At 43.6% G+C, this 26392-nt stretch overlaps 1 protein-coding gene across 5 annotated transcripts in view; it reads right to left on the reverse strand.

Moving 5' to 3' along the window:
* Nucleotides 1-26392, reverse strand: part of top2b (DNA topoisomerase II beta) — a 132114-nt gene that overhangs the window by 35527 nt on the left and 70195 nt on the right. For all 5 annotated transcript variants that reach the window (XR_009767230.1, XM_061664134.1, XM_061664132.1 and 2 more), the window contains 5 exons: nt 13948-14179; nt 3357-3491; nt 2681-2881; nt 2386-2581; nt 2229-2320 (listed from right to left, as the gene is read on the reverse strand). Coding sequence is in view for 4 of the 5 variants with exons in the window: in XM_061664134.1 (XP_061520118.1) it covers nt 2229-2320; nt 2386-2581; nt 2681-2881; nt 3357-3491; nt 13948-14179 (856 nt within the window). In the remaining variant the exon portion in view is untranslated. The remainder of the gene's footprint in view (nt 1-2228; nt 2321-2385; nt 2582-2680; nt 2882-3356; nt 3492-13947; nt 14180-26392) is intronic.

Raw genomic sequence — 26392 nt, forward strand, 5'->3', positions numbered from 1 at the left:
CCAGTGTTTTTCTTATCCAAGGACATTCCCAAGCGGGGTACAACAGCTGGCTGGGTAGCTGGTGGAAATGTCCTGATTTTGGAAATTTACTGAATCTGACTTCCCTTATAATCCTTTTTTTCTTTTCGGGTTTTCGGGTTCAGAGAGAGCGGCACGGTGACCGACTGGTTAGAGCGGCACGGTGGGCGACTAATTGGAGACTCTAAATTGCCCGTAGGCATGACTGTGAGTGCGAATGGTTGTTTGTTTCTATGTGCCCTGCGATTGGCTGGTGACCAGTTCAGGGTGTACCCCGCCTCCTGCCCGATGACAGCTGGGATAGGCTCCAGCACACCCGCGACCCTAGTGAGGAGAAGCGGCTCAGAAAATGGATGGATGGATGGGTTCAGAGAGAGTGTGGGGGCTTGCAAAGATCATGAGGACAGCCAGCCATCTCCTCCCCTCTCCCTCTTAGTTTTTGTTCTTTCTCCCTCTGACTTTTTGTTTGTATCACGTAATTAGCTTTTTGTATTAAAAAAATCATAACGACAAGACTGTTTCCTTAATTATTCTTCAAAAGAACACAACACAAGAGTGGTGTCAGAAGTTATATCCTCGGATTGATGGTCAGGGGACCCCGGGTGATTGAGCATTCAGGACCAACGCACGAGTACCGCCTCCAGCCCGGGGTTGGCTGTCAGCTCAGAATCCAAACAGACCTGTTGTACTCCCAACGAAGAATTACGGAAGATAACATTTTATTTCCTTGAAAATTGGACCCTGAAGGTATGGCTTGAAAGCGAGCGTCTAGTGGCTGGAAACTGCACCTATGGGACCCGGCCAGGCACAGCCCGAAAGGGTAACGTGGGTCCCCCTTCCCATGGGCTCACCACCTGTGGAAGGGGCCATAAGGGTCGGGTGCAGTGTGAGCTTGGCGGTGACCGAAGGCGGGGACCTTGGCGATCTGATCCCCGGCTACAGAAGCTGGCTCTTGGGACGTGGAATGTCACCTCTCTGGCAGGGAAGGAGCCCGAGTTGGTATGTGAGGTTCCGATTAGATATAGTCGTGCTTGCCTCGACACACACCTTGGGCTCTGCTACCAGTCCTCTTGAGAGGGGTCGGACTCTCTCTGGAGTTGCCCACGGTGAGAGGCGCCGAGCAGGTGTAGTTATATTTATTGCCCCCTGGCTCTGTGCCTGTATATTGGGGTTCACCTCGGTGGACGAGAGGGTCCTTCGGGTGGGGGGACGGGTCCTGACTGTTGTTTGTGCCTATGCACCAAACAGCAGTTCAGAGTACCCACCCTTTTTGGAGTCCTTGGAGGGGGTGCTGGAGAGCGCTCCCGCTGGGGACTCCATCGGCCTGCTCGGGGACTTCAATGCTCATGTGGGCAATGACCGTTAGACCTAGAAGGGCGTGATTGGGAGGAACGCCCCCGCCCTCCGATCAGAACCCGAGTGGTGTTCTCTTATTGGACTTCTGTGCTCACCACGGATTGTCCATAACGAACACCATGTTCAAGCATAAGGGTGTCCACACGTGGGACACCCGAGGTCGATGTTCGATGATGGACTTTGTGGTCATGTCATCAGACTTGCGGCTGCATGTCTTGGACAGGCGGGTGAAGAGAGGGGCGGAGCTGTCAACCGATCACCACTTGGTGGTGAGTTGGCTCCGACAGTGGGGGAAGATGCTGGTCCGACCTGACAGGCCCAAACGTATTGTGAGGGTCTGCTGGTAACGTCTGGCAGAATCCCCCGTCAGAAGGAGTTTCAACTCCCAACTCCGGCAGAACTTCACCCATGTCCCAGGGAAGGCAGGGGACATTGATTCACACCAAAGCAATATATGCTACTCGTTTCTCCAAACAGGAGGCATCTTGAAGCTGTTATTGCAAACAAAGGCTTTTGCACAGAGTGTTAAATAAATACTAGTGGGCGTGTTCAATACTTTTTCCCTGTGTCATTTCACATTATTACATTGAACTTAATTTCTCATCTTATTTGTTCTACTTTCTTTGTATGTATGGATTACTTCGGTTGTTCCCAACATCTGGTCAAGTTTTCATGTCAATAGCACCTTTGGAAATATATTTAATGAGAAAATGGTGAGTTGTTACATATTTCAGCTGCTGTATATATATATTTTTTTATATTTACAGAGACACAAAACATAGATATTTGGCCTCATAGCCGGATATCATAACATGAATGTTTAATAAAACCACAGCTTTGATGCAGATAACTACCTTTTCTTGAGCCTTTGTCCAGGCAGCTACAGGGTCAGACTCATAGCCTTTCTGGACCAACATGCGGATTAGCTCACGCTTGGATTTGTTCTCTGTTTGGACACAAAATAAAGAACAAATATCAGACTGAAGATTTAAACATTTTCAAACCTCTTACCAATTGAAATTTTTCCTTCGATCTTCTCCAGCACAAAACGAGCTTGATTGGACAGTTTAGCTGCTTCGGCTCCGAGGCTACCAATTAACCAGTCCTTTCGAAGTTTGTAGTAGTGCAGGCGCAGCTCAAAGAATTCTCTTAGAATGTCTTGGACTGAATCATATCGCTTTAGACAACCCATGTGGTCAAACAGAACCTAAGAATAAAGTAGACGGGAAAAAAATATGATTATACACCATCTTTAATTCATATCAAAACTTATCTATCGTCAATTTTAAGTTGAATGAATGTTTACCATTGAGTTGCAGGTGAGGCTGGATTGAAGTTTGAAGACTTTGTGGAGCCCAGCTGCCTCAGCCTGGGCTAGTTTTTCCTCAGACATGCGAACCACAAACTTAACGGTAGAATCTGTGTGGTACTCCTTATAATCGCTGATGAGTGATGGTGTTTTGTCGGTGCCCTGCAGCATCGGCTCCAGCACAGACTCCTTATAAGCCTGTACATGACCGTGGAGACCGTGATTATGCTCAGCACCAGTTCGCATCCATTTTATATCCCACTTATTTTGGTTAAGTTTGTGAGTGGTGGTTGGGTGGTGATGCTGACTGCTACTAGTATGTGAACCTTCACACCACCAATGTCCTAGCACCAGTTCCCAAACATAATACATAAAGATTTGTGCTTTGAATCGCGCATCATAGCCTGAGCTGTAATGCTTTTATCAGCTTTGACTTCTAATAACCGGCACATGCATGTTAGGCAAAGTGGTCAACTGGGGACAAGGAGGTGTTTGACAAAGTGTCAGCTGCACGCGCCACATGCACATTAATTGACAAGTGTTATTTGTCCGTTTGGTGTTCAAGTGCGGCCTCAAAGAGTGAAGAGTCTTCTTCTATGTCATAAAATACAATAGTTCTTCTGACATTTTAGAAATGTATCTTACGCAGATTGGACAAGGAGCTGAAGTGTACCTGTGTCCATGTTCGGACGGGAAGTTCTGTGATCTCGATGGTGTTTTTGTCAAGGACTGACACCTCTCCACTGACCAGATACTGGTTCGGACCCAGTTCGTGGATCACCCCTTTAAAGTTTTTATATCTGGGAAGCTACAAGGAAACAAAGGTAAGATAATAAATAAAAGAAAGTTGTGTAATTATTAGGGCTGTCAAACAAAAAATTGTTTTAATCATGATTAATTGCATCATTTTCAATTTCATCACACATTTTGTATCTGTTCTAAATGCACAATAAAATGACATTTTCCAAGTTTTTAATACTCTTAACATGTGAGTGGACAAATATATTTATTATTGCAACATAGTATTGCACCAAGTACCGATACAAGTACCAAACCAAGGTATTTTGACATAAAAATATAGCATGGTTCAAGTCTTTTAAAGTACTGGTATTTAAAAAAAAACAAAAAAAAAACAAACAAACGTGCGACAGTGATATCCAGTTGTGTCTTAAAAGCAGTACACAAAAAGCTGACGGCCAGTTAATGACTGCCTGTCTGCTGACAAGTTAGAGAAATGCCTTTATATTGGAGGGAGGGTTCTGTGTCTTAGTGTGTGTGTGCATGTCTGACTGGCGGGACGAGCGAATGGCAAGGTGCTGCATAGTGCAGATTACATTTCCTCATGGAGAAACAAGATGCAAGAATCCTTTTGAACTACTCGCTACAACTCGCTCTTAGCGGTGCTCATAGATCTCTTAGCACGCAATTAGCAGGCCAATCTGGAAATCTGGGAATTGGAGAAAAATACAAATCCACCTGATTGCAAAAAGGGTAAACCACTTAATATCCAGGTGGAGCAAAAAGGTCCGCTGTTTTGAGTGTCGTGGCTCTGTACGCAATGAACAACATCAGCCACTGAGTGGGTGCAAATGTATTGTTTACGAAAGCGTATATCATGGATAAGTATTAGGCTTAAAAAAAAAAAAAAAACGATAACCAATCCGATCACAAGATGGAGCAATGTGTCTATTTACATGACTTGTTCATTTATTGTATATACTTGTGTACTGTATACTGTATCCATCCATTTTCTGTACAGCTTATCCTCACAAGGGTTGCGAGCGTGCTGGAGCCGTCCGCCCCAGCTCAAATTCTTCTCTAGCATTTTAGACACAAGTTAAAACACCAATGACCTCTATGGGCCATTCAAGGATTGGCCACTGACATAAGTTTAGGTCAAATCAACATTACAACATGACAAATAATGGGTGCTAACTTACTGAAATTAAATTACTTTATTGCAATTAAATTACTTTAATAAATACTGTACTCTAACTTTCTCACTGTCCCAGCTATATGGACGGGTGTTGTCCAGAGTTTTGAGTCCGTTTGACTTTTTATGTTTTATTTTTCCCCCCACGCTGCATTGCTTGAACGCGGGCATGCTTCTCAGGTGCACGATCAAATTTGTTGTGTTGAAGCATTTAGACGACGTTCCCCACGACGTACTTCAGTTGTGCACAGACTGCAAATAACTTGCCGTGTTGTTGTCTGAGACACCGCAAAATAGTCCCATACCGACGACGTGTTTTTTCACCAACAAGATTGAAAAAACTTTATTGGGCGTCAGATAGTTACAGTACTGCGCAACAAAACGCGTGACAAGGCTAAAAATAAACTAGCGTTTGGATTCATACGCGACGAAGATGCGGAGTTATTTGTCTTCTGTGGAGCCGATCGATGACGTAATCGATCGGATCGGCGACGTCCGACATGAAAGCCGATCAGCATAAAATGCTAATTATCGGCCGATACCGATAACACCGATCAGATCGGCGTAAAATAAGTGTATATAAATATCAACCGACCAATCTTGTTTCTATAGTTTCATGTTAATTTTTAATGTCTGATACAACTAAAGGTACATTTGTTTGGACAAATATAAATATGACAAGGAAAATAGCTCATGACAGTTTAAGAGCTGATCTCTAGCCATGTTCATGGTTTTCTTGATAAGCAAAATATATTTAGTAATACAATAAAGCTTATATATTCTTCAGGTAATATAATATACAGTGCCCTGAAAAAGTATTGGCCCCCTTCTCAAATTCTTACATTTTTACATAATGTTAATTTTTACTCAATGTTAAAGCTCATGAAACAAACATATAGACACTTTCCCAAAAAAATTAATATAATGGAAAAGTTTATTTATTTGCATAATTCCATTCAAAAAGTTAAACTTACATAGATTATAGATTCAGGTCACACAATTTAAACAATTTCAAGTATTTATTTGTTTATTTTTACATAATTTGGGCTTCCAGCTCATAAAACACACAAAATTAGGAATTCAAAAAATTACAATACTGTGAAGAAATCAGCCCAAATTTTGCAGGCCATAAATGTTTTAAACTGAGTGTCACACACTAAACATCTAATAAACTCAAAGCACCTGGGTTTCCCCAGATGTCATTCAATTGCTTCAGTTTGGTTCAATTGCCTCAGGTGGGGTCAATGTGAGGAAGACTGCAGACTTGACAACTGACCAAAAGACCATCATTGATACCCTCCATAGGATTGGTAAGCCACAAAAGTTCATAGCTAAGGAGGCTGGCTGTTCACAGAGTGCTGTGTCCAAGCATATCTATAGAAAGTCTAGCAGAAGGACAAAATGTGGCAGGAGAAGATGCACCAGCAAAAGAGATGACCGTGGGCTTCAGCGGATTATCAAACAGAGAAGATTCAAGAATCTCGCAGAGATCCAGAAAGAGTGGAATGTGGTGGGAGTCACAGCTTCAAAAACCACCATATTCAGACGCATCCGGGAGATGGGCTACAACTGTCGGTTTCCTCGGGTCAAGCCACTTCTGATCCTGAGCCAACGTAGGAAGCGTCTCAACTGGGCCAAGGAGAATAAGGACTGATATCATATCATATCTTTCTTTTCCGATGAAAGTAAAGTGTGGCCCTAAACTCAGGAATCAAGGTCCAAGTGTTTGGAGGAAGACGGGTGAAGAACAGAACCCAAGCTGCTTGAGGTCCAGTGTGAAATATCCACAGTCAGTCATGATTTGGGGTGCAATGTCCAGTGCAGGTGTTGGTAAACTCTGCTTTCTTAAATCCAAGGTCACCGCAACAGTCTACCAGAATGTTTTAGAGGACTTCATGAGTCCTTCTGCTGAGGATCTGTATGGAGATGCAGATTTCATCTTCCAGCAGGACCTGGCCCCTGCCCATACTGCCAGACGCACCAAAACCTGGTTTGATGTCATCACAGTGCTTGACTGGCCAGCCAACTAACCGGCTCTAAACCCCATTGAGAATCAATGGGGTATTATATCAAGAGTAAAATGAGGGGCACCAGACCCAAAAACAAGGAAGAACTGACAGCAAGGATCAAGGAAATCTGGGCTTCTATAACTCCCAGGCAATGCCATGGCGCATCGAGGCAGTAATCAAAGTAAAGGGATTCCCAACCTAGTATTGAAGATTAACATATCGTTTGGAAAGAGAGATATTTTCATTGATTTAATGTGACCCTAATTTCTTTCTTTTTTTGCTCCAAAAACTGAGAAGTAAATGATTTCTCTACAGTATTCTAATTTTTTGAATTCCTGATTTTGTGGGTTTTATGAGATGGAAGCCCAAATTATGTAAAAATGAACAAATAAATACACCCCCAATTCCAATGAAGTTGGGACGTTGTGTTAAACAAATAAAAACAGATTACAATGATTTGCAAATCATGTTCAACCTATATTTAATTGAATACACTACAAAGACAAGATATTTCATGTTCAAAGTGATCAACTTTATTGTTTTTAGCAAATAATCATTAACTAAGAATTGTATGGCTGCAACACCTTCCCAAAAAGCTGGGACAGGTGGCAAATAAGACTGTGAAAGTTGAGGAATGTTCATCAAACACCTGTTTGGAACATCCCGCAGGTGAACAGGTGAATTGGGAACAGGTGGGTGCCATGATTGGGTAGAAAAGGAGCTTCCCTGAATTGCTCAGTCATTTACAAGCAAAGATGGGACGAGGTTCACCTCTTTGTAAACAAGTGCGTGAGAAAATAGTCGAACAGTTTAAGGACAATGTTCCTCAACGTACAATTGCAAGGAATTTAGGGATTTCATCATCTACGGTCCATAATATCATCAAAAGGTGCAGAGAATCTGGAGAAATCACTGCATGTAAGCGGCAAGGCCAAAAACCAACATTGAATGCCCGTGACCTTCGATCCCAACTGCATCAAAAAACGACATCAATGTGTAAAGGATATCAACACAAGGGCTCAGGAACACTTCAGAAAACCAGTGTCCGTAAATATAGTTTGGCGCTACATCATTCAGTGCAACTTGAAACTCTACTATGCAAAGCAAAAGCCATTTATCAACAACACCTAGAAACGCTGCCGGCTTCTCTGGGCCCGAGCTCATCGAAGATGGACCGATTCAAAGTGGAAAAGTGTTCTGTGGTCCGACGAGTCCACATTTAAAATTGTTTTTGGAAATTGTGGACATCGTGTCCTCTGGGCCAAAGAGGAAACGAACCATCTGGACTGTTATGGACGCCAATGTTCAAAAGCCAGCATCTGTGATGGTATGGGGCTGTGTTAGTGCCAATGGCAACATTAATGCTGAAAGGACCATACAGGTTTTGGAGAAACATATGCTGCCATCCAAGGAACGTCTTTTTCATGGAACCCCGTGCTTATTTCAGCAAGACAATGCCAAACCACATTCTGCACGTGTTACAACAGCGTGGCTTCGTAGTAAAAGAGTGCGGGTACTAGACTGGCCTGTCTGCAGTCCAGACCTGTCACCCATTGAAAATGTGTGGTGCATTATGAAGCGTAAAATACCACAACGGAGACCCCGGACTGTTGAACAGCTGAAGGTGGACATCAAGGAAGAATGGGAAAGAATTCCACCTACAAAGCTTCAGCAATTAATGTCCTCAGTTCCCAAACCTTTATTGGATGTTGCTAAAAGAAAAGGTGATGTAACACAGCGGTCTCACTGTCACGGCTTTTTTGGAAAATGTTGCAGCCATAAAATTCTAAGTTAATGATTATTTGCTAAAAACTATAAAGTTGATCAGTTTCAGATTAAATATTTGTAGTGTATTCAATTAAATATAGGTCGAACATGATTTACAAATCATTGTATTCTGTTTTTATTTATTTTTAACACCATGTCCCAACTTCATTGGAATTGGGGTTGTACTTGAAATTGTTTAAATTGTGGGTCTGGATCTATAATCGATGAAAGTTTAAGTTTTTGAATGGAATTATGGAAATACAGTAAATAAACTATCAGTATACAGTAAATATTCTATCTTTTTGGAAAGGGATTTTTCCCCATAACAAATGAAATCACCATTTAAAAATGTCATTTTAAGTTCACGTGGGTTATATTTGTCTGATATTTAAATTTGTTTGATTGAAACATTAAAGTGGGGGAACAATGCATCAATATAAGAATTTGAAAAGGAGGCCAATAATTTTTCACAGCACTGTACTTTTAGTGGTACCAGACATGAAAATGAATAAGAACACTCCCCTCCAAAAGTATTGGAACGGCAAGGTCAATTTGTTTTTATTGTATACAGAAGACATTTGGGTTTGAGATCAAAAGATGAATATGAGACAAAAGTTCAGAATTCCAGCTTTTATATTTAATTGTATTTACAGCTCGATGTGTTAAACAACCGAGGACAGAGCACCTTTTGTTTGAAGCCACCCACTTTTCAAGTGAGCAAAGGTATTGGGACAGACATCTTTTTAACACATCTCAATGTAAATACCATGAAATAAAAGCTAACCAATTCACCATATTACAACTATTTATGGGATTAGGTGAGAAACTGACATAAGAGAATTGTCAAACTCATTCACTGCCAGCCTTCCGAGTTAACATGGATATTTGACTTCTGAAGCCGTCAATGGCAGTGAATGTGTTAACAACTATACAATGGCGCTACGCACGCTGAGAAATCCTCTGCTCGCGAGCCGCCTTGTTTTAACAGTGACGTCACCATCACGGCGGACTACTTCAAGGGAAATAACATTCACAAATCTCTAAATCCACTTGAGAAGTTTGCATTTTATGAACAAGGGAAGGAAAATATGCAAATAAGGACTTCATTAATTTTGTAAATTAAACATATAAACACATTTTGAAATAGGCCAAACTACAGCAAGTGTCTCGTGAACGGTTTTACTGTACGTTGTAATCACTCTAATCTAACCTTAGAAGCAATATTATGCAATGCATTTATTTGCACTTCAAATTCAATGGACTGTTATACAGTACCTGTATTTGATTTGTGGATGGTTGTTCATTAGTTTATAAGTTGATAAAGTTTTTAAAATGGTATTTTTAACCTAATACTGAAACTAATAAAAACTAAACCAAAATGAAGCATTTCTAAAAAAAAAAAAAAAAACAAAAAACTAACTGCTCTAAAAACAAATTAAAACTAACTGAATTTGAAAAAGTCAAATAAATAAATAAATAAATAACCTCACTATAATAGAAAATCCAAAACTATTATAACTGTGCTCCACACTGAACTGAAACTTTCCCCAGATCTCTGGATAAACAATCTCCAGATTCAACGCGCACACAGAACCTTGGCACAGAAACCAAAATCCAAACTCGCCCCTGAGATCTATTGTGGTTATTCCCAAAAATGATAATACAGCATCAAGGGAATGATTACATCGATGAACATAAAATGATTTCTTTTAATGTCATCTTTCACCGTTGTAAAGTTGTTGGGGGTGCCATTTGTATTTTCTCGTAGATGATTCGTACTGTTTGTCAAAGGTTTGCTGCAATTATGGAAACACTGACTGTTTCACTGTATCAGAGGGCAGCATTTCTTTCGCGATGCGTGAACTACACTTTCTGTGGGCGCAGAGTTCCGTTTGTATGTACTCGGTTGACCAAAACCCCTCGTGAGGTAGTAGTGAGTGTTTACAGTCGAGATGAAAGAAAATATGGCAATCCGGCCACGTTGATGGGCTCACATTCGGTTTCATTCTGTTTGAAACCTAAATATTCCCTCTGTCTCTCCCCTAGACCCTTCTCTGTCCGGCTGGATTTTCAATAAACATCATAATAATAATTTAAATAAATAAATACATCAATAAATAAGCAGCGCGAGTATTTCGAACTCGAAGTTTTTCCAGGACAAAAGGCATACAGATCCACCATACAGAATGGCCGTGCAGCTGAACAGGACAGGTTAAAAACAAAAAAACAAAAAAAGTAAAATATTCCCACAACGGGGCTGTTGGATTTGGCTTTGCAGTTATCTCTTATTCCTCTTAATTATGTTTGTTCGTTTGTTTGCTTGGACACCGCTGTCCGAAGGACCTTCCTATCTTGCTGACTTAGTGCTGACAGTGCTAAAAAGAAGTCCGCAGGTTTTAGAAAATTCTCCATCGGGTACAATACTCTGGAATGTCCTACTCGTGGAAATTAGGGTGTCGACCTCAGTAGAAATGTTTAAGTCTTGATTTAAGACTTATTTTGAGTTTCAGTTGAGTTTAGTTTCAGTGGGTATGGAAAGTATTCAGACCCCCTTACATTTTTCAATCTTTGTAGCTATTGCAGCTATTTGCTAAAATCATTTAAGTAATTTTTCCCCCTCATTAATGTACACACAGTACCCTATATTGACAGAAAAAAAAGGTAATTGTTTTTGCAGATTTATTAAAATAGAAAAACTGAAATATCGCACAGCTATAAGTATTCAGACCATTTGCTCAGTATTTAGTCGAAGCTAAGCTGTTTTGAGCTAATACAGCCATGAGTCTTTTTGGGAATGATGCACACCTGGATTTGGGGATCCTCTGTCATCCCTCCTTGCAGATCCTCTCCAGTTCTGTCACGTTGGACGGCGAAAGTTGGTGGACAGCCATTTTCAGGTCCCTCTAGAGATGCTCAATTGGGTTTAAGTCAGGGCTCTGGCTGGGCTATTCAAGAACAGTCACGGAGTTGTTCTGAAGCCGCTCCGTTATTTTAGATGTGTGCTTTGGGTCATTGTCCTGTTGGAAGGTGAACCTTCAGCCCAGTCTGAGGTCCTGAGCACTCCGGAGAAGGTTTTCATCCAGGATGTGCCTGTACTTGGCCACATTCATCTTTCCATCGATTGGAACCAGTCGTCCTGTCCCTGCAGCTGAAAAACACCCCCGCATCATGATGCTACCACCACCATGCTTCACTGTTGGGACTGTATAGGACAGGTGATGAGCAGTGCCTGGTTTTCTCCACACATACCGTTTAGAATTAAGGCCAAAAAGTTCTATCTTGGTCTCATCAGACCAGAGAATCTTATTTCTCACCATCTTGGAGTCCTTCAGGTGTTTTTGTTTTTTTAGCAATCTCCGTGCGGGCTTTCATGTGTCTTGCACTGAGGAGAGGCTTCCGTCGGGCCACTCTGCCATAAAGCCCCGACTGGTGGAGGACTGCAGTGATGGTTGACTTTCTAGAACTTTCTCCCATCTCCTGACTGCATCTCTGGAGCTCAGCGACAGTGATCTTTGGGTTCTTCTCTCACCAAGGCTCTTCTCCCCCGATTGCTCAGTTTGGCCGGATGGCCGGCTCTCGGAAGGGTTCTGATCGTCGCAAACGTCTTCCATTTCAGGATTATGGAGGCCACTGTGCTCTTAGGAACCTTAAGTGCAGCAGAGTTTTTTTTGTAACCTTAGCCAGATCTGTGCCTTGCCACAATTCTGTCTCTAAGCTCTTCAGGCAGTTCCCTTTGACCTCATGATTCTCATTTGCTCTTACATGCATTGTGAGCTGTAAGGTCTTACATAGACAGGTTTGTGGGTTTCCTAATCAAGTCCAATCAGTAGAATCAAACACAGCTGGACTCCAATGAAGGTGTAGAACCATCTCAAGAATGATCAGAAGAAATGGACAGCACCCAAGTTCAATATATGAGTGTCACACCAAAGAGTCTGAATACTTATGGCTGTGTGATATTTAAATTTTTCTTTTTTAATAAATCTGCAAAAAGTTTAACAATTCTGTTTCGTGTTGTCAATATGGGGGGCTGTGTGTACATTAATGAGGGGGAAAAAAATTATCTTAAATGATTTTCGCAAATGGCTGCAATATAACGAGTGAAAAATTATTGGGGGTCTGAATATTTTCCGTACCCACTGTATTTCTATATTGCACTATATTTATTTTTAATCAGACACTGATATAAAAAAAGGTAGGTATAATTTAATTTTGGGTCTGGAACGGATTTCAAATGCAGAACAAAATGGTCAAAATTACATGGGGGGGTGGGGTGACTCTGTCTGCTGCGGGCCCCCAAATGATAGTAACAGCCCTGGTGAAAGCCAGTGCCGCCACCGCTCAGCATGACAAGCAAGCTGTGATTAGCGGCTTGTGCATTGATGAAGAAGGCAGCTCGCTGCGAGAACTGTTGTGCATTGCAGGACACGTTGACCATACTTCAAACATACGTCGCAGTAATATGCATGCTTCAATTCGGGTCGTCTTCCCCGATGCGCTGCTCCCCACAGCCAGGCGGGCCCGTGAGCCTGCCGGTTATTGCCAGCAGCGGCCGGACAGACGATAGAAGCATTTTATGAAGCGGGGAAAAACTAAATCAATAACACCGTTCGCACACGGCAGAATGAGTGCGCTCACTTTAACTTTTATCAGGGAGGGCTTTCGACGTGGGCAATTTTGATTCGCCGGCGTGGCTAACGTGGGAAATATTCGCTTCGCCACATCCTGTTTTTCAATTCGCCATTGGTGAGGTTGCAAATAAGCAGCTCAAACCCTGATTGCCCCGTCAGCATCCATTGCAGCCTGGTTATCTTCGGAGAGGATCCTTCCATCTGTGGTCCCTTCTCAAGGTTTCTTCTTTTTTTCCTCAAATGGGGGTTTGAGTTTTTCCTTGCCTGGTTGGGGGTTACATCAGGGGATGTTATCGATCTTTGTCAACTGTGGGCCTGTGAAGCCCTTTGAGACTCTTCTGATTAAGGGTCATACAAATAAGCCTGACTTCACTTTTGGACTCCAAGAGGAAACTCCACACATAAAGGTCAGAGCTGGGATTCGAACCAAGAACCTCTTTGTTGTGAGGCTGCATGCTAACCACATGCTTCACTGTCAGACACAAATTCATCACGTATTTGAAATTTAAAGTATGCATCCATCCAGTCATCCATTTTCCATATCGCTTATCCTCACTAGGGTCACCCGTGTGCTGGAGCCTATCCCGGCTATCTTTGGGCGAGAGACGGGGTAGACCCTGAACCAGTCACCAGCCAATCGCAGGGCACATCTAAACAAGCAAACATTCGCACTCACATTCACACCTACGGCCAATTTAGAGTCTTCAATTAACCTACCATGCAGGTTTTTGGGATGTGGGAGGAAACCGGAGTACCCGGAGAAAACCCACGCAGGCACGGGGAGAACATGCGAGCTCCACACAGGCGAGGCCAGATTTGAACCTGGGTCCTCAGAACTGTGAGGCAGATGCGCCAATCAGTTGGTCACCGTGCCGCCTAAAAGTGTGCAATTAAAATAATATTTAAATTTTCTAACTAGTTTACCATTGCTAGGGGGTCTTGATGGTTTAGCATCCGGCTGATGTTGTTGACAATCTCTCGGGGGTCGTAGTTGGGAATCTTACACGCCCAACCTGTTCCAATGCCCTCTGCACCGTTTATAAGCACCATGGGAATGATGGGAATGTACCACTCCGGCTCCACCTTTTGGTTGTCATCATAAAGGAACTTCAGCAGGTTGGAGTCCACTGCTGGAAATAACAGCTTGGCAAGAGGACTGTTGGAATTGAGACAAAGTGATCAGTCATTGAATATCCATTTGGAGTTACTTAACACAAAGACAAATCGTAGAAGACCACATTTTGTGATTATGGTTCCCAAAATAGTAACCTTTTCCATTCCAGCAATAACTGTAATGTTTTTTTTTTTTATTGACATACACTAAAACATGTATACAGTCGTGCTCACCAATATTGGCACCCATGTTTAAGTTTGTGGAATATCTCCTGAAGAAAATGAATCAAGTGAAACAACATTTTCCTTTTGCAAACTTGTATTTGATACAAAAGAGCAAATGATAAACAATATTTTATGGACAGATTAAACAAAAATTTTGCTTTTTTGTAATGATACAGAATTTTTTTCAGGGCCGAAACTGATGCCAGTTATTAGTAATCAAGGGGGATGATAACCGATGATGGGAGCCGATATTCATTCAGCGGTAAAAAGAAAACTTTTGGCGTCAAAATTTGAAATATTGAAATCTCCAACACTTCATTTCAATTACTGTAAGCACATTTATTCAACAGCTTTTCAAATTTGCAACAGGTTTTTTTTAACCTTAGAAAATAGCAGGCATCTTTGCTTAAAAATTCTAACAAAAGGTGCATGGAGCGCCCAGGCTCAGCAGCAATGTCTTACAAAGTGACATGAAAACTTTCAACGAATAAATAGCTCTCGAAAGTTGTCTATACTGAATAAAGTTTTCCAAAATCTCAATACAATTAAAACGTTTTACATAATAATGATATACTATTACTACTACTCATATTAATAATCATCACAATAATTTTGTTTAAAAGTTCAAAAAGAAAAAGTCCAGAGTGTTCCCAGGGTCAGCAGCATCTGTTATAAAGTTAACTGCAAATTGAAATAAATAGTTCGCGAAAATTTGTATAAAGTAAATAAAACAAAGATAGAGTTGTCACGTCCACCACTGGAGTGGGTCCCCTTTCCGCCTGTCGATCACTGGCTCCTTGAGGTACAGAAGTAGCTCATCCTCAATGCAGCGACTGGCCAGCAGGTCACCAGTGTGATGTGCCAGGAGAGAGCTGAACGTCTCAACACGGCTGCAGGAAGACGCGCGTTCTCTCCTTGCCTATTGTGGGTGTTTCCGTCATTTTCACGTGTTTATATGCAGCTGCCTGCTCCTCATGTAGCAGCAGAAATAGTTATCCATCCATCCATTTTCTGAGCCGCTTCTCCTCACTAGGGTCGCGGGCGTGCTGGAGCCGATCCCAGCTGTCATCGGGCAGGAGGCGGGGTACAACCTGAACTGGTTGCCAGCCAATCGCAGCGCACATACAAACAAACAACCATTCGCTCTCACAGTCACACCTATGGGCAATTTAGAGTCAACAATTAACCTAGCATGCATGTTTTTGGGATGTGGGAGGAAACCGGAGTGCCCGGAGAAAACCCACGCAGACACGGGGAGAACATGCAAACTCCACACAGGCGGGGCTGGGGATTGAACCCCGGTCCTCAGAACTGTGAGACAGACGCTCTAACCAGTCATCCGCCGTGCCGCCATATACACACACATATACATTTATATGTATACACACACACACACACACAAATAATGGCAAATAATCATTAACTTGTAATTTTATGGCTGCAACACGTTCCAAAAACGTGGTGGCAAAAAACACTGAGAAAGTTGAGGATTGCTCATCAAACACCTGTTTGGAACATCCCACAGGTGAACAGGCTAATTGGGAACAGGTGGGTGCCATGATTGGGTAGAAAAGGAGTTTCCCTGAATTGCTCAGTCATTCACAAGCAAAGATGGGGTGAGGTTCACCTCTTTGTGAACAAGTGCGTGAGAAAATAGTCCAACAGTTTAAGGACAATGTTCCTCGACATATAATTGCAAGACATTCAGGGATTTCATCATCCACGGTCCATAATATCATCAAAGGGTTCAGAGAATCTGGAGAAATCACTGCATGTGAGTGGCAAGGCCGAAAACCAACATTGAATGCCCGTGACTTTCGATCCCTCAAGCGGCACTGCATCAAAAACCGGCATCGATGTGAAAAGGATATCACCACAAGGGCTCAGGAACACTTCAGAAAACCAATGTCAGTAAAGGCTGTGTTAGTGCCAATGGCATGGGTAACTTACACATCTGTGAAGGCACCACAAATGTTGTTGTACATACAGGTTTTGGAGAAACATACGCTGCCATCCAAGCAACGTCTTTTTCATGGACGCCCCTGCTTATTTCAGCAAGACAATGCCAAACCGCATTCTGCACTTTTTTTAAGCAAAGCTGTAGTCAGAGTGGAAGTGAGAGAAGAGGTGCTTCCCGTGTGGCACAAGGCAAGCTCGCGACTGAGGTAAACTGTGGTAACCGATGAACGAAACAAAAGTTCATGAAGAGATTCCATTTAATATGTTCATGCAAACGATTTGTTCATTTGAACGAGTCATTCTCAAACGACACAATACCACGACACTCGGAGATTGGGAGGCAAATTAACGTGTGTGAATTGAACACAAACGAGTTACTGGTGTTTGAACTTTTACCCATTATCTTAGTCTTTTCAAAATGGAAGACTGCAGCAAAACACAAATGCTAGAAAAAGAGAAAATGGAAGTCAAATATTATTAAGATATGGTTCTTTTAGCAATGATAATTGAGCATTTTGTTGACAAAAAGCTGATGTAAAAATCAATAGGTTGTGAAGCTAATGAAACGTGCCAATTGGATGGTAGAAAACCGTCAAGGAGTTCTGCATTGTTTATGTGACACCAAAACTAGCTATGGTGGGTTTTCATGAACTAGCTTACCAAAATTGCATTAGTTACTCCAGTTACTAGTGCCTCTTGTCAAAGAATTTTCTCTATTCACTTAAATCAAACAAAACACACACAAGAAAGCCACTTGAGCATTTTAGGAAAAGAAAATATTGAATCTAAGAGGTCAAAATCTCTTCATTTGGAAAAAATTGTCGCAATTTGCCACTCAGCATGGAAATCCTGCAAATTGTAATCATGCAAAAGATTTAAATCATGCAAATTATTTTGTATATCATGCAAATTGTAAAGATCTGTAAATATGAACAAAGGTAACCAATATTCATCAGTGTGTCACTTTTAGAAAGGCCGATTCCTTTTTTATTGCAAAGGTATCATAAAAATGTAAATACCTATATTCTATTTCATAACATTACATAAAACTCTGCCTTTGATAACATTAATGGCTAATAAATCCTTTAATGTGAATCAATTCAAGTGTCATGAGAAGCTTTTCAAAGTAGCAATTCATTTACTTTCCATTTTGTGCAAGTACATTCTGAGCATAAACCTTTTCCAGATCATGTTCATTGAGGAAAAATAATAGCCCTTTTATGAATGTCTACTGTAATGGACATGAGGATGATTTATTGGTGTTAGCTAATATCTAACTAGTTTGCTAGTTCTTTGGTTAAATTCAAATTTCTGCCCAAAAACACATTTCTTTGTTTTTTCAATAAAACATGTGGAATGTTATTATCCTCAAAGTAATTAATGTAATCCATAAGTAGTAGTTTATAGCTATTTTTTTTCAACCTCTGTAATTTTGGCACTATTGTAAGAGGCAGCGAGAATGTATGCGGATTTTTACAAAATAGTTTAATGAGATTCAGATCCGGAATTATCGTTCATCCATCCATCCATTTTCTGAGCCGCTTCTCCTCACTTGGGTCGCGGTCGTGCTTAAGCCTATCCCAGCTATCATCGGGCAGGAGGCGGGGTACACCCTGAACTGGTTGCCAGCCAATCGCAGGGCACATACAAAAGAAAAACGATTCGCACTCACATTCACACCTACGGGCAATTTAGAGTTGTCAATTAACGTGCATGTTTTTGGGATGTGGGAGGAAACCGGAGTGCCCGGAGAAAACCCACGCAGGCACGGGGAGAACATGCAAACTCCACACAGGCGGGGCCGGGGATTGAACCCGGGTCCTCAGAACTGTGAGACAGATGCTCTAACCAGTCATCACCGTGCCGCCATATACACACACATATACATATATATGTATACACACACACACACACACACACACACACATATATATAATGGCAAATAATCATTAACTTGGAATTGTATGCTTGCAACACGTTCCAAAAAAGCTGGGACAGGTGGCAAAAAAGACTGCGAAAGTTGAGGAATGCTCATGAAACCTGTTTGTAACATCCCACGGGTGAACAGGCTCATTGGGAACAGGTGGGTACCATGATTGGGTAGAAAAGGAGCTTCCCGAATTGCTCAGTCATTTACAGGCAAAGATGGGGCGAGGTTCACCTCTTTGTGAACAAGTGCGTGAGAAAATAGTCCAACAGTTTAAGGACAATGTTCCTCAACGTACAATTGCAAGGAATTCAGGGATTTCATCGTCTACGGTCCATAATAGCAGCAAAGGGTTCAGATAATCTAGAAATAAGTACTTAACACTGCTAAAGGTGGTATTAAGCTGAAATTTTCACCAGATGTTGGGAACAACCCAAGTAATCCACGTATACAAAGAAAGTCGAACAAATAAACTCAGAAATTAAGTATTGAAAAAGTATTCAAAAAGTATTGAACACATGAAGAAAGGGGTGTGCAAAAAGGCATGGAAAGCCAAGACGACTAAAATCTATCAAAAATCAAACAGCAATCAAGACCCTTGACAGTACAAATGAATATCAGATGGTTCAGTCCTAATAGATGGCCTACAAAAAGGTCTCGTTTGCAAGGTGTGAGTCAATACACAGAGCGCTGTCTCAAGACCATTGCAAACTAATTGTTGCAAAACATAATGATGGCATTGGTTACAGGCGCATAGCGAAGCTTCTGAACGTTCCAGTAAGCACAGTTGGGGCCATAACACATAAGAGTAATGCACTCCGTCGCCATGGCCTGTATGCACGCTCACCACGCAAGATCCCAATTGCTGAAAAAGAAATGCATGTCAAAGCTCATTTAAAGTTTGCTGAACAACATTTGGACATGCCAGTTAAATACTGGGAGAATATAGTCTGGTTGGATGAGAGCAAAACTGAACTGTTTGGATGCCATAATCCACACCACTTCTGGAGGAGAAATGGCACTGCACATCACCCTAAAAACACCATACCAACAGCGATGTTCGGAGGTGGGAACATGATGGTGTGGGGCTGCTTATCAGCAAATGGTACTGGTAAACTTCACATTATTGAAGGAAGGATGAATGGGTAAATGTACATAGACATTCTTGACAAAAATCTGCTGCCATCTAAGAGGATGATGAAAATGAAACGAGGGTGGACATAACAGCAGGATAATAATCCATGAACATACTGCCAAGGAAACTCAAATGGTTTCAAAGAAACAAAATACAGCTGCAAGAAATTCCCAGCCAATCCCATGACTTGAATCCAATCGAAAATCTACGGAAATAACTGAAACTCAAGGTCCATAAGAGAAGCCCACGGAACCTTCAAGATTTGAAGACTGCTTTTGTGGAGGAATGGGCCAAAATCACACCAGAGCAAAGCGTGCGACTAATTACACCATACAGGAGGCGTCTTGAAACTGTCACTGCAAACAAAGGCTATTGTACAAGGTATTAAATAAATACCAGTTGCCGGGTTCAATACTTTTTCCCTGTGTCATTTCACATTTTTACACACAACTTCCAAGATCCAAGATTGCGCCTAACCGTGCGGTCGACTCGTGTACATGCTCTGTAGTACTGTCTATGTTTTTGTGATTCTATTTAGTCTTTGGTGACATTACGTGACTCATTTACGCAAGCCGGACTTTCTTTCACCGGACTTTTTTTCTCCGAGTTACTCACCGGTGGGGCGGCCGCGGCGTACGGCGCATGGAGGCAATGGCGACGAAGGGGGAAGCGCACCGGCATCCAAGTGAAGCTCAGTAAGAGAGGATTTCGAATGATGTTCCCGTCGATCCACATCGCGAATCTACGCTCCCTACCCAACAAAATGGACAAGCGTCATTTTCTGACAAAGACCAGTAAAGACTTTGGACGTTCCGTCGCCCTGTGCTTAACGGAGACATGGCTTTGTAAACGCGTCCCCGATGGCGCCGTAATGCTTCTGGGCTTCAACTTCACCGGGCAGACCGCGTCACGGAGTTATCGGGGAAAACAAAAGGCAGCGGGATATGCATCTATATCACCGAAAAATGGTGTACCAACGTCACGGAGCTCAGCACACACTTGGAGTCGCTGTTTTTGAACTGGAAGTAATTTTGCTTGCCGCGTGAGTTCACGTCTTTCATCCTTGCCGGTGTTTACATTCCTTCTCAAGCTAACATGTGCGCCACACTGCTAACGCTCGCTGATCAGGTAAACAAAATTGAAAAAAAGAACCCAGACTCACGCCTCATTATTCTTGGTGACTTTAACAAAACTAAACTCAACCACAAACTTCCTAAATACAAGCAACACATCGACTGTCCTACCAAGGAAAATACAATTTTAGACCACTGCTGTACTACGCTAAATAACGCATACCGTGCTATACCTGGTGCAGCTCTGGGCTCGTCTGATCACTGCTTAATTCACTGATCAGGTGTGTGCACTTGGATTACCTCCAAGTGGACTTACGGGTCAAGCGGCATCGTGGGCGATGGCGGTCAGCGCCAACCCTGCGTTACATTCCTCCTTCCCGGCATTCGAATCTGAACTGAGGAGAGTTTTTGATCACCCCGTCAAGGGCAAGGAAGCCGGTAGTCGGTTGTTGGATCATTCCCAGGGGGACTTGTCAGTAGCCGAATACTCCATTTCGTTCCGCATCCTGGCAGCAGAGAGTGGATTCGACGATGTTGCGTTGAGCGACATTTTTCGTCGGGGACTCTGTCCTGCCGTCAAAGATGAGTTGGCGGACCGGGACGAGACCAATAATTTGGAGTAGTTGATCGGACTAGCCATTAGACTGGACAATCGACTGAGGGAACGGCAGCGCGAGCGGGCGGCTGAACGGCGCTTTTTTTTTTTTGAGTCCGCTTCCCCGGGACATTCTTCGTCCGCCATGGAAGACTCCGCCTGTGTTCCCCCATCCACCTCGGCGTCGACGAGGGATGCAACTCGGCGGGGGGGTGACTGGCGGAGACGGAACGTCGGAGACGCATGGGAGCGGGGCGTGTCTGTACTGCAGCCGACCAGGACACAAGGTATCCACCTGCATGGCGAGACCTTCACGGGGAAGTGACGCTACGCGTTCCAAGCAGAGCGGCCAGGTGGTGGTGACAGCACCTTCTGCCTCCGGAAATACGTCTCATCGTGTGAGTATTTTGATGAAGACTTGGTACCCGGTGAATTGAGAACTGGATCGAACAACAAGTGACTACAATTGCTGGGCGAAGTATCGGGATTTGGCGGCAGTGTGAAGGTTTCCGCGTTAATTGACTCCGGAGCTGATGATGTTTTGTGGACTCCTGTGGGATAGAGACTCTAAATTGCCCACTGTACAGATTTAGCAAACCGAGAAAAGTTATTGATTTGGATGGGCGTCTCATGGCGGTTACAACACATTTTACGGCTCCACTGTGTTTAAAGCTCTCGGGTAACCACATCGAATCGCGGCGATTTTTTGTAATGCCCTGTCAATCTGCTCCAGTTGTGCTGGGATTAACGTGGTTAAAACTTCATAATCCAGATATTAATTGGGATCAACTACAGATTGTGAATTGGAGCCTATTTTGTCATTCTCATTGTCTGCAGTCTGCCATGTTGACTACCACCCCCCGTGTTCAAGACGAGCACATCGATTTGGCTAAAGTACCGGCTGAGTACCATGATTTGCAACTCGTGTTCAGTAAGGATCGCGCCCAGTCTTTGCCTCCACATCGTCCATACGACTGTTCCGTAGAGTTGATTCCCGAGGCTCCACTACCATGTGCGAGGCTCTATCAGATTTCCAAGCCTGAGCAAGAGGCATTAAAGAATTATATTTCCACTTAGCTAGCTGCTGGGTTGATTCGTAACTCATCGTCGCCAGCGGGCGCCGGATTTTTTTTTATCGATAAAAAGGACGGGACCCTGTGTCGATTTCCGGGGTCTTAACGACATCACGATAAAAAATAAGTATCCTCTCCCACTGTTGGACTCGGCGTTTGCCCCTTTGCAGTCTGCTAAGGTGTTCACAAAATTAGATCTGCGAAATGCCTATCACCTGGTGAGGATGAAGGAGGGAGATGAGTGGAAGACTGCGTTCAATACTCCATTAGGTAATTTTGAGTACTTTGTCATGTCTTTTGGACTCACGAATGCACCCGCTGTGTTTCAGTGTCTTATTAATGATGTGCTCCGGGACATGATAAATGTATTCTGTTTTGTGTACTTGGACGACATCTTAATCTTTTCCCGTGATCTACGTGAACATCGCCAACATGTCCGCATGGTGTTGCAGCGCTTGATGGAAAACCATCTTTACGTCAAGGCTGAGAAGTGTGAGTTCCATGCGGAGTCGGTACAGTTTTTGGGGTTCATTGTGGAGAAGGGCCAGCTTCGGGCCGATCCAGCCAAGATCCAGGCTGTGGTTGATTGGCCAACTCCAACGTCAAGGAAGCAGTTGCAGAGGTTTTTGGGTTTTGCTAATTTTTATAGGCGATTTATACGTGATTACAGCCTTAAAGTAGGACCTCTGACGAGACTTACTTCCAATAAAAGTGTGGGGGCGGTCCTGTCCCAGAGGTCCCCGGTCGACCAGAGGCTGCACCCCTGCGCCTTCTTCTCTAGGCGCCTGAGCCCTGCAGAGGCCAATTACGATGTGGGAAATAGAGAGCTGCTGGCCATTGTCCTGGCGCTGCAGGAGTGGAGGCATTGACTGGAGGGTACGAGGGAACCTTTTCAAGTTTTCACCGACCACAAGAACCTGTCTTACCTCCGGACTGCTAAAAGACTCAACCCCCGTCAAGCACGTTGGGCCCTGTTCCTTACCCGTTTCGACTTCATCATCACTTACCGCCCTGGGTTGAAGAACGGCAAACCTGACACCTTGTCTAGGCTGCATGGCCCGGCTGCTGTTCAGCCTGTTGTGGAGACTATTCTACCTGGGACCCGGGTGGTGGGAACGCTTCAGTGGGAGGTTGAGAAGAAGGTGGAGGAGACGGGGAGGGACGTCCAGGCCCCGGGAGGTGTTCCTGATAGCAAATTGTTTGTTCCGGTCGTTTAACGTCCAGAGGTGTTGAAGTGGGGACACACTTCTAGAGTCGCTTGCCATCCTGTGGTCAGTCAGACACTTTTCCTCATTTCCCAACGGTTCTGGTGGCAGGGACTACGCAGGGACTTTAAAGAATATGTCTCGGCATGCTCAGTGTGTGCCCGTAGCAGGATGTCCCATCGTCCTCCAGCTGGTCTTCTTCGTCCACTGCCCATTCCTTCCCGCCCCTGGTCCCACGTCGCCTTGGACTTCATCACGGGCCTTCCGCTGTCTGGAGGGAACTCGGTCATCCTGAGTGTTGTCGACAGATTTTCCGAGATGGCCCATTTCGTTGCTCTGCCGAAGCTGCCGTTCTCCTTTGAGACTGCTAATCTCCTTGTCGACCATGTCTTCCGTGTTCATGGTATTTCTGCTGATCTGGTGTCTGACAGGGGGCAGCAGTTCGTCTCTCGGGTCTGGAGGTTGTTCTGCAAAGCGCTGGGGGCGTCCTCCAGTCGTTCATCCGGTTTCCACCCGCAAACCAACGGCCAGGCTGAGAGGGCAAATCAAGATGTGGAGGCTGCTCTTCGCTGTGTTTGCCATCAGCACCCCTCCTCATGGTCTTCTCACCTGCCTTGGGTGGAATATGCGCATAACACCCTCGTTTGCTCTGCTACTGGACGGTCGCCATTTATGACTGCATACGGTTACCAGCCGCCGTTGTTCCCTTCTCAGGAGAGGGAGGTGGTCGTCCCGTCTGTACAGGTCCATCTCCGAAGGGCTCATCAGGTGTGGCGGGATGCAAGGCCGGCGTTGTCCCGTACTGAGGCTCGCAACAGGCAGTTAGCTGATCGTCATCGGATCTCAGCTCCTCCCTACCGTCCTGGTGAGAAGGTCTGGTTGTCCACACGAGATTTGCATTTGGCCGGGGGTTCTAAAAAACTGGGTCCTCGGTATATTGGTCCTTTCAAAATGGACTCTGTTAACCCGGTGGCAGTTAAACTTCGGCTCCCTCCCACCATGAAAGTTCACCCGGTATTCCATATCTCCTTGCTCAAACCGGTTTCCTCCAGCCCACAGTGTCTGGGTGGGCGTGGACATTGGTGACGCACCTGTCATGCGTGACTGTGTGTGGGCGTCGGAATAGTCACTCGTTTTTGCCCCGTGTTTGCCGCCATTCTGACCGCTGTCCAAATTTAGGCTCAATACGATTATACCACACGGACCGTTTGATTCTCTCTGGTTGTGAGTTCCTTTAGTTTCGTATGTCTCGCCATCACATGCTCTGCCATTTAATTAAAATTGTTCGGACCTCTGACCTGGAGTCTATTTTTTGGGATCTGCCCTTACGGCATTGCCGTTCGTGACAGCACCTCAACGCACCCGACTGTCAAACTCCTGAAGTTTGCAGACGACACCACAGTCATCGGCCTCAATGAAGACAGTGACGAGTCTGCGTATTGATAGGAAGCGGAGGGACCGGAGCTATGGTGCGGCCAACACAACCTGGAGCTGAACACGCTTCAGGAGGCATCCTTCGCCACAGCTGCCCCTCACGCTGTCCAACTGCCCTGTGTCAACCGCCGAGATCTTCAAGTTCCTGGGAATTAGAGTCTCTCAGGACCTGAAGTGGGGGATTAACATCAACATCATCCTAAAATAGGTCCAGCAGAGGATGTACTTCCTGCAGCTTCTGAGGAACCATGGCCTGCCACAGGAGCTGTTGAGGCAGTTCTACACAGCGATCATCGAATCAGTCCTGTGTTCTTCCATCAGTCTGGTTTGGTGCTGCTACAAAAAAGGACAAACTCCGACTGCAACGGACAATCAAAACTGCTGAAAAGGTTGTCTGTATCCCCCGACCCACCCTTGAGGACTTGACCAATACTGGCCACTCGTGCTTGAGAAGTATCTGCACCATTTGCACAATTGACATTGTCCCAGATTATCACACTACTAGTCACTTCAAATTGCATAAAGTCTCTGCGCCATTTTCACAACAGTCACTGCACGATACTATTGTTCTATTAGTCATTTCAAACTCGTCTAATTGCTAGAGGACTCAGCATCATTTTGCACAATTGTCAAAAAAAAATAATTGTTGCGGCATTACCAGATAACTATCAAACCTTTATTGCTCAGTCACTGTTTTTATCAATGTCTTTATGTGTCAAAAGTGTTCTCTGTCAATTGACAGTCTGTTGTCATACTAGAGCAGCTCCAACTACCGGAGAAAACTTCCTTGTGTTTTTGACATACTTGGTAAATAAAGATGATTCTGAATCTGAATTCTGATTCTGAACTTAATTTGTGATCTTATTTGTTCTACTCTCTTTGTATGTATGGATTACTTGGGGTTGTTCCCAACAGCTGGTGAAATTTTCATGTCAAGAGCACCTTTGGAAATATACTTGAGAAAAATTTTTATGTTTTAAATGCTTATTTCAGCTGCACACATACAGTAAAAAAATATATTTTTTAACATGACTTTATTATAAATGTTTGCCTTAAAAACTCCTCTCACTATTCTGCCATTTATGAAATAGAAATAATTTTGGTAATCTTAATTGAGGCGGCACGGTGGTCGACTGGTTAGAGCGTCTTGCCTCACAGTTCTGAGGACCGGTGTTCAATACCCGGCCCCGCCTGTGTGGAGTTGATGACCTTTTGAGGCGCTTTCGATTGGCCCAACAACTCTTAAGTTAGTCCCATAAACATTTGTTTTTAGCATTAGTTTGGCATTAATTTGGCTCCCAAGCAACATTGTACGGTAGGAAAAATTAATTTGGGAACATTTCCTCCAAAATTAACAGTGCTGAAACAAACCAGTAACGGTATATAAGTTTGTGTGTGGAGAAAACCCACGCAGGCACGGGGAGAACATGTAAACTCCCCATAGTCAAGGCCAGGTTCTCAGAACTGGTAAGGAGATGTGCTAACCAGTCGTCCACCGTGCCTCATGGTAAACCACCAAATAAAAATATCAAAGTTGTTTAATTGACCACAAAGCTGATATATTTGCAGGAAGCCATGACCTATTCTGTTGTATGAATGGAAACAGGCACAGACAAAGCTTTATTGTTCC

This window comes from Phycodurus eques, chromosome 20 (genome assembly GCF_024500275.1).
Source record: "Phycodurus eques isolate BA_2022a chromosome 20, UOR_Pequ_1.1, whole genome shotgun sequence".
Taxonomy (NCBI): domain Eukaryota; kingdom Metazoa; phylum Chordata; class Actinopteri; order Syngnathiformes; family Syngnathidae; genus Phycodurus; species Phycodurus eques.